Here is a 14,909-nt window from a genome sequence, read left to right as displayed (position 1 = left end):
AAGACAGCGAAGAATCGACTTCTTTCTTTGGCTCTCGGCTTTTGGCTTTGGCTTCTCTTTTGCAGATTCTTTATGCGTCTCTGTATCTCGACTTTCTTTTCATTTAAGCCAAAAGTGCATAAGCCAAAATCTTGTTTGTTTTTCGTTTGCCCTTTCTTTTTTTGGCCAATTATTTTCGCTTGGCCTTTACGGCATTGCACATTTTTGTTCTGAGTTGGCCTGACCTGATTCTATGGCGCTCCTGTAGCTCCTATTTCCCTTATTCGCTTTTTTTTTTTGGTTGGTTCTTGTTCATGCCTTTGTGCTTTTTGCGGTTGTTGCAGCAAATCTGTTGGCCTTTTTTGTCCAGCTTCTTCTCCTCTTTCAGTTTACCTGTGCTGTTTTTCTTGCTTCTGTTGTTGTTTTGGTTTAACGCTTTTTGACCTTAATGCCGAAAGAAAGGCGTCACCTTCATGGAATGGAGAGTGGAGAGTGGAGACGGGGTCTCCACTACCAATTTGACTTGACTCGAAGTTAGTGCAAATTGAAACTGTCAGTCAAAAGGCAAAGGCAACGGCAACGCAACTTCCCCTTCATCCGAAAACCCCAAAAACCCGTTTGGCCTGTCAGCTCTCACTTTACAATGACCCCAAGTTGCATTTAAGTTGACAATGTCAGCCTGGATTATCCGAGAAAAGAACGAAAAGCATCGGAACCCAGGCTGCAGCAGAATGTAATGAAAATTGACCGAAAATAGTTTAAAGTTCAAAGGTTCTTAATTCGATTTGTTTTTCTTTCTAATTAGGGACTTTTATCTTGCTTTTTTCCCCCACTAATACTTTAATTGCTACCAAAAAACTAAAGATCAATCTTTTTTCTCATTACTCATTCTTGTGCCACGAACAGATACATTTAAAACCACTTTGACATCCACTAAAGCCAACTTGCAACCCCTTTCCACCAAAACCCCCCTCAAAATATATCAACACTATCTGTCATCAACTAAAGTGTGAAAAATCGAAATGAGACAGCAAAACAAAGCAAAAAAAAATAAAAATTTGGAAACGAAAATAAATGTTGCGCTGGCTCATTTTTAGCTTGCCAAAAATTGTTCGTATACACATACGTATTTTCCTTTTGGAATTTTCACCAGGTAGAGTTGCTGCCAACCAAAAAAAAAAGAATAAGAAAAGGCGGTCACAATGTGGGCGTAGCAAACAACATAATTCTGCTTGTCTGTCTGTCTGATTTGACACTTTTGTCGTGAGTTTCTAGCATGATATGATGCTGATGATAATGCTGATGATGATGATCCAAGATCCAAGAGAAATACTTAGTCATAGTTTTCTTGCTTTTGTTATTGTCGCCTGCATGTGAAGCTTAGACATTGTGGCTAAGGAAAAAGTGGGTTAAGACTGCGGCCATTGTTGTGTGTCGAATTTTGGCATGTGCGTCAGGTTTTCTATTGTTACTTTTCCCCTACAATTGGCATTGAAAGAAAAAGGCCCCTCACAGTTTGTTTGTTGGAAAATAAATGCTCTAAATCTAATAAGGCTTTAATAAGGAAAGGAAACCATTTTCCCAGGGTTCGTTGAACTTTAAAGATAGTAATTGGAAAGTATGAATTCTCAGGGATTTAAATTCAGAGCATAGAAAGTATAATTAAAATATAAACTAGTAGATAGTTGAGTTCAGAGAAGGGCAACCAGTTCTGATAAATAAAGGTTCGTTTAAAATTAAACAATTATATATTCATCCCATTCTTCGGATTCATCTTAGGTTTCATTTTTGACAACCGAAATTCGATCAAGTCATGATCTCTTAGTTTCGTGGCTTCTTCTACTGAACTTGACCCCTAAAAATTATTTAAATCTTCTTTGATAAGCAAATGAATTCCATTGATTCAGCTCAATTTAGAAGGCAATTAACATTTGTTTCTATTTTTGTTATTCCGTAATCTTGTTTATCACGAAATGCAAAATGTTTGCCTAATTTATTTGGTTTTATGGTGCAGTTTAATTTTAGAGTTGCCAGATCGTTTTGTGCATTTAAACTGAGATTAAAAAATACTTTAAAATAATTTATACTTTGCGAATTGGTTTAACTTTTGAATTTCCCGAATGGGAACACTTTGCTTCTGTGTTTCGTGTATGGCTTCCTTTTAGATTTCTCACTTCCCGAAAGTTGTTACTATTTCTCCAGGAGCCACCGGTTTAAAGTTTAATAAAGTTTATTCCTCGCCTGCCAACACAACCCAAAAAGAAATGCAGTAACGTCTACAAAACAATGGTGCAACAAGAAAAAGCTAAAAAAAAGAGAGATGGAGTGGGGCTATATGGAAGTTACCTGAAAAGGTAGCTCCATGGCATGACACTCAAAAGTATTTTGTATGTCAATTGCTATTCAAGCTACTCACGAAAATTCTGGGCGAAGAAGAAGATAGAGAAGAAGTGCCTGCAAAGTGCCGCAAAGTTTATGAGCAGACTTTTTTGGAGAGTCAAGAAGTTCACTTTTGTAGGAGAAACACAGAGGTCACCCTCGAGTTTGTTAATTAAATTCCCCCAGTGTGAAGCAGATGAAGGTGGGGGCTGAAATTTAGATGAAGGGGCCCGAAAAAAATACGCTTGATAAATTTAAATGAGCCAAAACTATAGGGAAAAGAAGAACGAGACTTGGGTGTTACGCAATATAGTAAAAGAAATATACAAAAATACAAAGAAACACATGCAACAAAATGAAACAATGCCGAAGCAAAACAAGAAATATGAAATTTATACTACTTAACCGCAAGTGGTGGACTTAAGTTCAGTTCTTTTCTTTCATTGTGGTCGCTCTTTATCCCATATGATATCATTATCATTATTATTCTTATTCTTCTGCCCCCTACCTTGCCCCCTTTCTTCGCAGCTGGTTTTACATGTTTAGTTGGTGTGCCTTTCTTTTGGTCGTTGACTTGGAGAAAAGTTCACTGAACCCTTAGTTTCAGACTCAGACAAGGGAAGGAAGAAGCGAAAAAGTAGGTAGTCTCGCCGACTTTCAAAGGGAACGGAACCTTTCCCCCGAACGGCTAACAAGTGTCAGTTATATATGGGTCAGTTGAACCTTTCTAAAGTCGGCATGGGAAGGGTTTTGATTTAGCAACACGTAGCTTAGGTAGAAAGTTGCGAATAGTTAGGGTAATTATAGTTATTACTTTTGTCTTTGGACTGACTTTTCAAAGTTTATGAATTATATAGTTACTTAGCTGGAAGTCGAAAGGAAAAAATATATTTCCCTTTAAAACTGTATTAAATCTTAACACTCCGATTTAAGTACTTTAACTTGAGATCAATTTCTCCTCCTTCATTTTGCATCTCCATCCAGCGATGTCTGGACGTGTGTCTGGTGTTTTAGGTAAAAAGGCGGTGATGATGTTAATGGACAGCGCAAAGATATAACTTGTGGGTGGAGCAATAAGGAGAAAAGCGAACAAAGCGAGAAGATTGTGGAGGAAGAGAAGGGGTAGCCACGCATTTTGATGGATGACATTGATTGATGATGATTAATAATGCTGCATTTTTATTGCTTTTCATCAGGCCACCATCCCCGTTCCTCTTAGTTCTTTAAATACATTAAAGTTGGTACTTGTAATGTGATTTTGTGTGTGTGTTTTTCGAGAATAACACCTGCATTTAGACGATCCAAGGACCTAGACCTCGCCGCTATCTCTCTATTCTCATCGCACTCCGTTACGTTGATTATTTCGCTTGAGTGCGGCGCAAACTCATCAAGGCGAAAACAACCCACCGAGTCCACTTTCCACTTTATCCTTCGTCCTTTTCCCCGCTTTCCGGCGCCATATGCTGCCACGCATATTCGCTCAATTAAAAAGCATAAAATTACATTTTCGCTTAAATGAACTTTGGTCCTTTCTCACTTGCTCTTCTCCTATTAAACCCGTTCTCTGGCTTTTCTCGCTTTTTGCTTCTCCACCCAATATCCTTGACTGTGAATTTCCAGCCGGGTTCATCATTTTCCACACAGTTTCTTTCTTACCATTTTTCCGGCACTTGCAGCCTTTTATTCACGATTTTCTTTTTCGCTTGTGATTTTTTTCAAAACCTTTGAAATATATTGGGCATTATTTATTTAGCTTTGTAATAATAATTAACTTATAAGAGTCAACTTATTTTCTTTATACTAAAACCATGATCCCATTTATTACTTTCTGCCTCGAAACCCTCACTTGTCAAGATAATGAAATGAGTTCTTGCGGTCTTAAATACGCAATTTAGCAGTTATTGCACCGTGTTTATTTTGGGGTCTTTTGCAAGGCGAATCCATGTATTTTTTAGTAATTTATGTTCACCGCAGAGGCATTTCATCAGAAAGAACCCCGTTCACCTGCCCTAGCTGCTCATCAAGTATTACCCAACTTGACCCCGTTCAAACTGCTAATTTAATATTTATAAAATTACGACAAAAAAGCAGGCGAGGAAAAGAATATTTTTGTGTGCCACATGGCGTATACTTAATTACATTTTGTGTTTTACAAGTTGTTAATTTTCCCGGGCACTGCCAATAAATTAATATGCATAGCACACAAACACACAGGAGGGCATATGCGAATAAAAAGATTTTTTGGGGTAACAAACAAAAACAGAGAGGATGGCAACATAGCCGGTCTCAGCTGAAAATTTCATATCCTCGGCTCAGTTTAATGAAGCATGGTAGTCGTACTTAAGTATGCCAATAAGTTTGGCGGAGGAGGAGGTGAGAAGGTGGAGAAGGGCTTTAAGGGACACAACCAATTTGTTTGTGGGGTTGCCATAGTCACATATGAATTTTTAAGTGCAAACATAATAAGCAGCTTAATGAACACACATACGCAACGCACACACGTGCACTCGGGAGACCCTCCCCCTTTTTCGACGCCCCGTTTTGGGGCAACCCTTTTTGGGTATGCGAACCTTGTGTCATGAATTTAACACGTGTGCGTGTGCGTGAGATCGATCCAGGGAGAAGGAGGAAAATCTCTACAGTTGAGGGCGAAATAATAGGGCCAAAGATGTTTTTGTAAAAAAAAATTCCAACTAAGAAAATCATTGCATACTTTTGGATGCCCTTATAAATGATTTCAAATTTTAAAAAGTTTTAAAAAATACTATATAAGCAGTGATAAAAAATAATTATTAACAGTAGTCAATAGTCTTTTTATTTCAAAATAAGATGGAAAATGCCAACAAAACTTTAAATATAAATCAGATCCTTAAATCAAAATCATCAGTATTTTACAGTCATATTATTTTGACAGCAATTGTATAAAAATAGACATAGTAAATGTTGCCATGAGTGGCCGTGTGGCCGAGCACCACAGTTTTCACCCAACTTTATCATCGTTAACACTTTAACGGCTCTGCCGACTCCCCGGCTTTCTCATCTTGTCAGTCAGCGTTGAAAATACCACAAAGAACTGTCAAAGTCGTCGTCATCCTTCCACGAAACCCCCTTCAAAACCCCCCTCAAAACCCCCTCGCAACCCAACCCCCGGATAACTCCAGCACAGGCAGCATCATCATCATCAGCAGCCACAGCAGGATTGTCATCATATCATTCCCCTGTCGTGGGTGGATTTTTTCCCCCAGTTGTTGTTTTGTTTTTGTCCCTTTGGTTTCTTTGTCCTTGCGTGTGTCCTGTCACCAGCTCTCGGTGTCTGTGTTTATTTGTTGCTGCCATTGGAGCCGTTTCTGTTGTTTTTGTTATTTTATGCTCGCACAATTTGCATTTTAATTATTTAAGAGAATTTTGATTAAAAAATATATATGACCACGAGACGAGCACAAAAAGTTGTTGCTCTTCCTATTCATGGGGGATGCGCCGTTTCGAAAGAGGTGTGTGTCCGGCCTTCGATTAACATTTAAATCAAATTTTGGAAATATCGTCGCGTCTTGTTTGTCTAATAAATAATATTGCAATTTCAAAGTTTCCTATTTGCATATAAATAATAAATATTACTAGTTTTTCGGTTGGCTACCTCAATAAATAAATCTAGAAAGCGAATGTCATCCAGAATGATTCTTCAATGCACCAAAGTTATGTTATATTAAATGGAAAATAATTTTAAAATTTGTTTCTTAATAATGTAGGGCATTCAATGTTCGTTTTGCATAATTTTGTATTCTCCATTTGCCTATCATCCATGGGACTTGCTTTCCTTTTGGCTACTGCCGTAATTTCAACAAAAAAGAAAGCAGCCGAAGGATTAAGCCGGTGCTAAGGGCTGATTCTCCGGCCTCACAGAATCCAATCCCTTTCGTTAAAATGTTTTATGCATATGACGTGGCCGCGTTAATTCTGACACTTTCATCAAATGCTCTCTTTCATCAGGGGAAAATTAAATTTTGAAATTTTTCATGACTGGGGGAATGGAGCAAAAAGTGTTGAAAATTGCGCCTTACTTTTGGATGGTTCATCTCATTAGATGAGGAAGAACATCGGACATGGACATTTCACACGCGGGGTACCCAATTTATGTGGTCCCCGAACATTATTCAAAGTGACAGGCTTTCGCTCTTTCCCTCCTTGGAGACTACCTGTCAAGTGGCAGCCAGTGCAACAATTTAGATACGGAGATACATCCCTTCCCACCTCTTCGAGACCCACACAACACACCCAATATAAAAGCTGACACGGGAAAAGAAGAATACAGAAGCAATAAACATTTTTACAACCATAAATTCTTTTGAGGCACTCTCCACTCCCACCCATCTCCCCCTTTTTTCGGTTCGCTCTCCTCACTTACTAAATTCTTCATAAATTTCTTATTTTTATTACATTTTTGAACTTACGAAAATTTTCCGTCCGTCTTCGCTCTTGCTGTCTCTTGTTGCATCTGAAATAAATTTTTAATATCTAATTTTTTATTTCCTTTCCTTTCTTTGCAGGTAAGTTTTATCCATCAACAGAGAATCGAGAGCGAACACCTCCCATTGGCTCCACCACCCTGCTCGGATATTTGGAGCACATGTGTAATGGTTTTTATTCTCGGTTTTTATTACACTATCAAATGCATTTTGGGGAATCTACTTAAAAAGATTACTTTTCCGTGGCTTTCGAGCTGACTCGCAGGTTTAAAGCTGAACAGATTCTTGGAAGAAATACTTGTGAGAAAGTAAACAATTTTTTATTATCATATGTTCTACATCCGAGATATTTTTATAACCTTAGGGATGTGTATTTCCATAATTTAGGTTTTATTAGTACACTTAAGTTATTGATAACAAAATTTCCAATTAAAATTTAATTGATAAGGTAAACAAAGAATCTTTAAAAGCATCTGAATACAGAGTTTTCGTACCTAATTTTAAAGACCTCCTTTCGTTAATAATACATAACAATGAACTCAAGACTGGGAAACACCTTGAACTATATTTTGTGTACCTTATTACACCATTAACGTTCCGCTCATAAACATTTTTATAATTATCATTATTAACATGCAGCCGCGTACATAGTGAATATTTCCGACAATATTTTTGTTTTACCCATGCTTTAAAGGTGTTTTATTTAAGCAGCCAGTTTGGTATTGGTTTCAATGAGATTAAGGAACGTAAATTCTGTGTCAAGGTGTACTAGGTAATTGATATAACTTATAATCGAAGCTTATAGGATTCGTAAAGAAAACATAGGGTACCTTGGTTTCCAAACACACTTTGTTGTGGCCTTTCTAGTTTTTTGTTTTCAATATTTATTTTTTGTTTTGATTTCCCCCGAGGTTTTCAGTTCACGGCATATAATTAATGTCTACTTAAGTGAAATGACAGTCGGTCCGTCGTTCTGTATTTTCCGCCATCCGCCTTCATCTGTCCCTACCACCCACCGCCGCTTCGTTTTCCTCCCGGCTAGTTTAATTACTCACTAAGCAGACGATATAGAAACAGCAAAATCGGGCGAGTGGTGCGCAGTCAACAGTGGCTGCTAAAAATATCTCATCACCGCACACACCTGCACGCCGGACAGTCCGCCGTTCGTTCTCTGCGCTGAGGTAAAAATTTATTTTTAATTTGGAAGAATATTTTCACAATTTTTTCCACTCTCTATCTCTGTGCGAGTATATGTGATATTTGGCTATAGAGAAAAATTTGGATTCTTTTTTGCGGCCGTTTTCTTTTTCTTCTGTTTAGATTTTGATGATAGAAAAATATTTTCTATTTGGCTTGCATGGCAGGCAATTTACACATTGTTAAAAATTACGAGATATATTTTCTGAAAATGTGTCCTATATTTAGGAGGAAAGATGGAGGAGTCTGGAGAATTTTGAGCGTTCTAATGGCGCACAGAATGGAATTTGTAGTAATTGGATTTTATTTGGTAGAGGGTGAAGTCTGTTCCAAAGTGGAATTGGCTGAAAAATACGACAATCTAATTTGGCCAATACTTGCCGTTATTTATGTGTGTTTGCCGCATAAATTGACCTTTTGACCCCTCTTGACTTCCTCTCTCAGCCTATAACAAGCCCACATCTCAGATTCATCGTTTTGTGGGGCTCAGTTGATAAATTGAATTAACCCAACCAAACAGAGCCAACGTTTTGAATTCAAATTGGTTGACATTGTTGTCGCTTGTCACCCACTCAAGGGTTAAACGGGGGAAATAATGGGGGGGTTAAAATGAGGATGAGACTGCGATACAAAGCTTCGGCATTAGGCTTTGCATTGATTTCCACTCAACAATTGTCAATTTTAATTGAATGCCCTGCAATGCAATCCGAGTTAATCAGCTTCTGTCTGTTGGCCCAGGTACAGTTGTGTTCAATGATATTTCTATTGCAGTCAAGTACAGTTGTGTTCAATAACATTTCAATTACATTTTTCTTGTAAATATGATGGATCTTTCACTCAGTTATGATTGCTGACATCATTTCCGTTTGGCTGCAGCAATGCAAAAAAGAAAAAAAAAGAGAATTCAATTAGTGTGTGGATGTAGGCAAAATATAATGCCACGATAAGTGGACAGTCCTCGGCACTCTTGCTCTTCTTTTCCAGTGCCTACCTCACTGCTCCCTCTTACTTTCAGTGGCTGGGTCTCGTTTACTTTTTTCTGTTTGGTCTGTTTTGCGCCGCCTTAAATGGATTTTGATTGAGTTTAATTAAATTTTATTAGGTTTTGTCACCCTCTCCACATGGGATGATGATGATGTACGTCCGGTCCAAAAGAGGGGTCTGTCGCTCGGTCAAGCAAGGGGTTTATTTTATAGGGAGCAGACTGAGAGGGATCGCTTGGTTTTCTAAAATCACAGCATTTGCTTTTGGCTTATTATTGTAAAATGAACGGGCGTGATGCATTTGATGTCTGTATGAGCTTAAACGAGGAGGGTTCTTTATTAGAAAGAGACGGTTGGTTGGTATAGAGGGGGAATATGGCTGTCGGAGACATATAAAATTTCAGTCATTCAATTCAGATTCGTTTGTTCAGTCAGTCAGTCCTCTTCTCGCTGCATTCACATCCATTTACGATGTGTTTATTGAGTCTTAGGTGGCCTTTGAATCTCTTCTTTCGAACCGCCTTTTTCCCACTCTTCATTTTTTGTATGGCCAATGAAGTTGTCTTTGCTTTTTCTTAGCTATATGGAATTGAATTGAAGCATTGAACTGTCTTTTATGGCTGTTCAAATGGTTTCGTTTCTTTCATTTTCAACCTGCCAAAGCGGTTTGAAACCAAATATTTTTATTTTTATTAAGCAAGTTGAAGGCGTAGAAAGGCTTAGAAATTTGCTCTAATTTGTGGCCGGTTTGACTTTAAACAAGTATCTCTTCAGTAATTTTCTTTAAAATAATAAAAATAATTTATGGCGTTATATCATTTATACAAATAATTTGATAGAAATCATTCAAGCAAATCAGTTAAACACTTTGGTATTATAAGCCCTAAAAAAGGCCACTAGTCATAGAAGAAATGTGTTGTTAAAAGGGGAAATGCGAAAATACCTTTGTTCACGCTCTTCGCTTGATGGGCTTTACGACCACAATTTCATACAAATTTAAGCTCTTAAAGATGACATTTTGATCTGTTTTGATTTCCCCAGAGAGGGTGTCCTGTGTGTCCTTGCAGTCCTGTAACGTGATTTCTTGTTCGCAGTCTCTTTTTTTGCCTTGCGAACTTATTTTGGTTAACGTCGTTTTTTTATATATGTAGGTATATATTTTCCAACCATATATGTATGGCTCGGGTTTATTGCTTGTCTGTGCGGAAAAGAGAGGGAAAAGGGAGAGAAGGGAGCAGGCGAGATGGCGAAGGGTCGTCGTCTCGCATATCCTTAATACATAAAATATGTTTGATGGTTTCGCCATGCTCATATGTCAAAGGTTAGCGCACGTGCTCACGCTCTCAGAGTGTTTTGCTGTTGTTGTTGGGTTGCAAAATCGAAATTTAATATATATCCCATCCGCATATATCCGTGTGGAATTAAAGTATACAGCGAGGGTGGTCCGTCCAGTCCTTGGTGATATATCGAACTCTATTTTGCGGTGGCTGCTGAAGGATTACCCCGATTTTTGTGGCACATCTCGCGCATTTATTTGGGATTTTCTTGTTTTCTTTTATTTTTTGTGTTTTAAACCCAGCCGAAAAAAACGGTATCTTGTAAATGGTGAATTATTTATGATGGACTCGCAGTTGGGACCTCTGTTTTTTTTTTGGTTTCACTCTTTTAAAGATCGATTGATTATTTTCGGAGGGCATCTCCCTTCATCGTCGTCGCGTTGGTGACGCCGACAACTTTCAATTAGCCTCCGGTCGGGCTAACATAATGACAATTGATTGCCATTGTCAGGCGATATCTACTCGAGCGATAGCCAACAAATCAATTATTGGCCCCAATGCTTTTTCTATTCCTATCGTTTGCCTTTTATCACCCACAAATGCCAAGTGGTTTTGTTGTTTACCTTTTTCCGGGACAATTCCATAATTGGAGTGCTCTTTACTGCGTGTGTGTGTGCCTCATATAGAAAGTTTTGAGTAGGAAATCTTTGGGTGAAAATCTTTCAGCAGAAAAAGTTAATTTCTGAAGCCGAGAGAGAGTGGAACGATGTTGTTGTTGTCGAGTGTTATTTTTGTGTGCAGCCGCAAATGACAAACATTGTTATCGCGCCTCTTCTCCGCCCCATTGTAGTTTTCTTTATCTTTGCCGCAATGTCAGCGACAATTGCTGGGTAAACATATTTTCCCCAACCAAACCACAAACAATTCGGTCTAGTGTCTATCTATGCGACATTTGGGTTTTACTGCAAAATATATAATGCAAATGATTCACTCAAAATATTTATTTTGAGTTAAAAATTGTTGTTTAAATATTTTATATATTAAGCAAAGAAAGTAACAATCACTGTTGTTTTAATTTTCAGTCAGCTGTTCCCTATCTTTCTTTCCCATGATCATTAAAGATAATACGCATAATTGGCATCATATAAAATGAAGGACAATACGTAATTCTGCGGCTAAACATTTTTTTATCAGCCACCAGAAGCTATTTGCCATATTTGCCCAGATAAATCAGTGCGACTTTAAGTTACCTTGCGTACGGACGCCGTATCATATAACTCGAATTCCGCCAGAGCAGACGGGGGAAATGAGGGAGTCGTGTTTGCAGAGATTCTTTTTACCGACATGAACTGATTTGCTTGGCGCTGCGATGCTGCAAGTTTTCTCCCGTAAACCCCAAAACCCTCGTCACATTAATGTCTCTATAGCTGTCAGTTTAGCCTCTGCCCGGGCAGGTGGTTCTAGCGGAAAAGTGGGAGTACTTGGGTGGGGCTTTGGGTTCTACGGGGTGAAGTTGAGGCGTGTCTGTGCTTATCAGTGAAAACATTCTCTGCCAACCTTCTCTCTGCGGCTGTTTAACGGGTTGCCATTCTGGGGGATAAGGTTCACTTTTTTCTTTCCTTCTGCCACAGCATCCTTCCATTTTTTTATTCCCTATCCTATTTTTTTGTAGGTAGTTAGGAAGTGCAAATGTGCGTAACTTGCCACATTTTCAACACCTCCTAAAGTAGCAGCTTGGCAAAAAAAAAATGAAAGAAAGAACAATCTTATGGCGAGGGAAAAGTTTCAATCTGCGTGTAAGAGCCCCATGGGGCGTATGTGCAATTTTTGCGATGTAAACTTTTTGGCATTAAATTGCCAGAGATTTTCCTGCACTTTCCCTAAACCCAAGGCACAACAATTAATCATCAAGTCGCTGGCGGCGGCGCCCCCTTTTACTTGGTTGGTTCTTCCTCTGTGAGATGTGACAAACAAGTGTCTTCGCCTTGGCGGATTTCCCTGCCCATCCCCATCACCATCGTTTTATTTTCACTCTCACGCCTGACTAATCGTTCAACAATTGTTTAACATTAAAATGGCCAAATAATCACATTAATTAGCATTTTCGTTGCGCCTCGCTGCTGCATTTAGTTGCCCCTTCTCGCGTTATTTTCATTGTTAGTTTCCCGTGTGTGTGCCAAAAATCTTGTACTATAGTTTCTGCGGTTAGTCGGTCCTGCACACAGCTGTTTGATTAATTTGATGGGTGTGGCCGGGCCGGCACTATTTACTTGGCGATTTATGTGTGACGTGATTTTGAAAAGCAAACAAAAGGGAGGATCATGTGCAATTGCACGAACAAAGTCCATTTTAATCGATTTTGAGGCCGGTAAATCAGGATTTCGTTTGTTTGTTGAACAACCGTTCACCTGAAAGTCCACTTGCCTGGATTATTAACCTAATGGTTACTTTGTTTATTAACAAGCTTTGTTCTACATTTTTCATTCTATTTATTAATTTTTTAAGTAAGATAAATTATTTTATTCCGTTTGTTATGTTATAGTAGTTGAAAATCCGCTACCAAGCTGACATGAAAATAATTGCTTTTGAAACTGTTTGGTTGTGTAAACAATAGTAGAGGACCTTTTCTACCAACTACGCTATAATTTAACCAACCTGCCATCAGCGCTTGAATTAATATAAAATTCAATAAATTCCAAACACGTTGTGTACTAAAATATTTAACTATTTTTCGCATTGGCCAACAGTTTAAACGTATTCTGTTTACGGACTTTTTGGTCCAGCGGTTCGATTCTGCACATTTTTGTTTACACTTTGCCCGGATTTCGAAACAATATTTCTGCCTACTCCTCGTCTGTTTTCCTCAGTCCATTCTCCACTGCCGAACCCAATCACTTTTGTTTACCAACGCGTAATTATTGTTGCTTATTTGTTTACTACTTTCATATGCATAATTACTGATATAATTTCAATTTAATTGCAATTAAATTTTTGCGTAATTTGCGTTGAACAACACAAACAACAAAATCTGTTCGGACAAACTTTGAATACGAATACATTTTGCGTGGTTTTTGGTAGCTTTTTTTTGGGTGCTGGTGAGGATGGTGTTCCACAAATCAACATGTTCGAACCATTACCTTCAGAGCAGCTCCCCTGCTAATGTTTGTAAATAGTTGCTCAAATTGTTTTTGTTTGCTCTGGGAAGATAAATTGTGCAGAATTTATTTATGGGATCCGCAAGCAAATGGATTGATTCGAGAGGAGGAGATTTGGTTTAGATTTCGATGGAGAGGCCAAAGCCCCTCGCTCATTAAAGACGAGGCACTTAATAAATTGTCCATCATTAAAAGTTTTAGGCACTTTAATTGTGCCAGCCCGAAATGCTAATGGAGTTGCCCTTATAAACTCGACGAAAGCGGTCGGAACGCGAGTGTCTTTATCTCTCGAACATCTTGCGAGATCTCTGTGGCTAATTAACATGATTTATGCCACAAATAAAAGTCAGTTGTTTTTTACCCAAAACATTTTGCACAACTTTCATAGGAAAATTGAACATAATTATAGAAAAACACAACAAGGCTTTCTAACGTCTCCAACACACCTAGAAAGATTATAAATAATTGAAACATTTATTGCAGTCATGAGCAATTTTGCATCTAATTATAATTAAGCCGAGTCGCCGCCCCGTGTGACCAAAATCGCTCTCGCTCGCTGCATATCCATCGTTCGGCTTCTCAAATGTATCATATAATGCCATAATATATGTCATAAATTATAAGAGGCAGATGGCAACTGGCTGTCTTTTGGCTAAGCTCACGGGATGAATCTGGGAAGCTTTCTGGGCATTCTCATACCTAATTTACCATTCTGCAGCTGCCATTTGTGTTTTGGCTCTCTCAAGCAATCATGTATTTCTGGCAAACAGTTATTAGGGTGGGGGAGGTAAAATATTATTGCAATTTGCGGTTTCATTTATGAATTTGTTAAATGGATTTAATGCGAATTTAATGCTAGGCATTTAAGAATATTTGATTTAATCCTTTTAAATATAGTTTTAGATACAGAAACTTTCAGGAAGCTACTATACTAAGTTGATTACAGTTTGTTTGATGTTCTCGCATTCATTACACAGATACAAATTGACAAAATATCTGATTGATATGTGAAGGTTTATTTAATATTAATCATATCATTTTGATATGACTAAAGATAATGTTTATCTCATCTTATAATGTTTATTTCATCTTATAATATTTGTTAAAAAAAATCCTAAATTGGGTATTTAAAACCGTATTTTTATAACTTTTATGAGAATATAAAATATCAAGTTAATATGTTTGATTCTTAAATTTTACATTAATCATATTGCCTTCATATTGATCTGAAACAAGGTAGAATTTTTTTTCTGCGTACCAAATCATTCTATTCACCCAAATCTTTGTTAATGACCAGCATAACGATGATCTCGTACATTATTACACTTACAGATAATAACATTTTTATTTACTTTGCCCCTCGTCGCTCCTTTCGCCTGCCCAAATTCCATCTGTCATGTTTATTTATTCTTCACAGATTCTCGGAGTGTTTTTTTTGTTTCTGCGCAATTCCTCATTTTTCATTAGTATTTGATG

The 14,909-nt window shown here is 37.9% G+C and overlaps 1 protein-coding gene across 8 annotated transcripts in view; it reads left to right on the top strand.

The window, feature by feature from the left end:
• The window catches only part of pum (pumilio), a 192,476-nt gene that overhangs the window by 114,540 nt on the left and 63,027 nt on the right, over window positions 1-14,909 (top strand). For 2 of the 8 annotated variants that reach the window (XM_070217615.1, XM_070217618.1), the window contains one exon: window positions 6,903-6,986. The exons of the other annotated variants lie outside the window; for them this stretch is intronic. In XM_070217615.1, coding sequence (XP_070073716.1) covers window positions 6,903-6,986 — 84 coding nt within the window. The remainder of the gene's footprint in view (window positions 1-6,902; window positions 6,987-14,909) is intronic. 8 annotated transcript variants of the gene reach the window in all.

This window comes from Drosophila takahashii, chromosome 3R, assembly GCF_030179915.1.
Source record: "Drosophila takahashii strain IR98-3 E-12201 chromosome 3R, DtakHiC1v2, whole genome shotgun sequence".
In the NCBI taxonomy this organism is placed as follows: Eukaryota; Metazoa; Arthropoda; class Insecta; order Diptera; family Drosophilidae; genus Drosophila; species Drosophila takahashii.
Note: the sequence above shows the minus strand (reverse complement) of the source record. Positions and strands in the feature narration are given on the sequence as shown.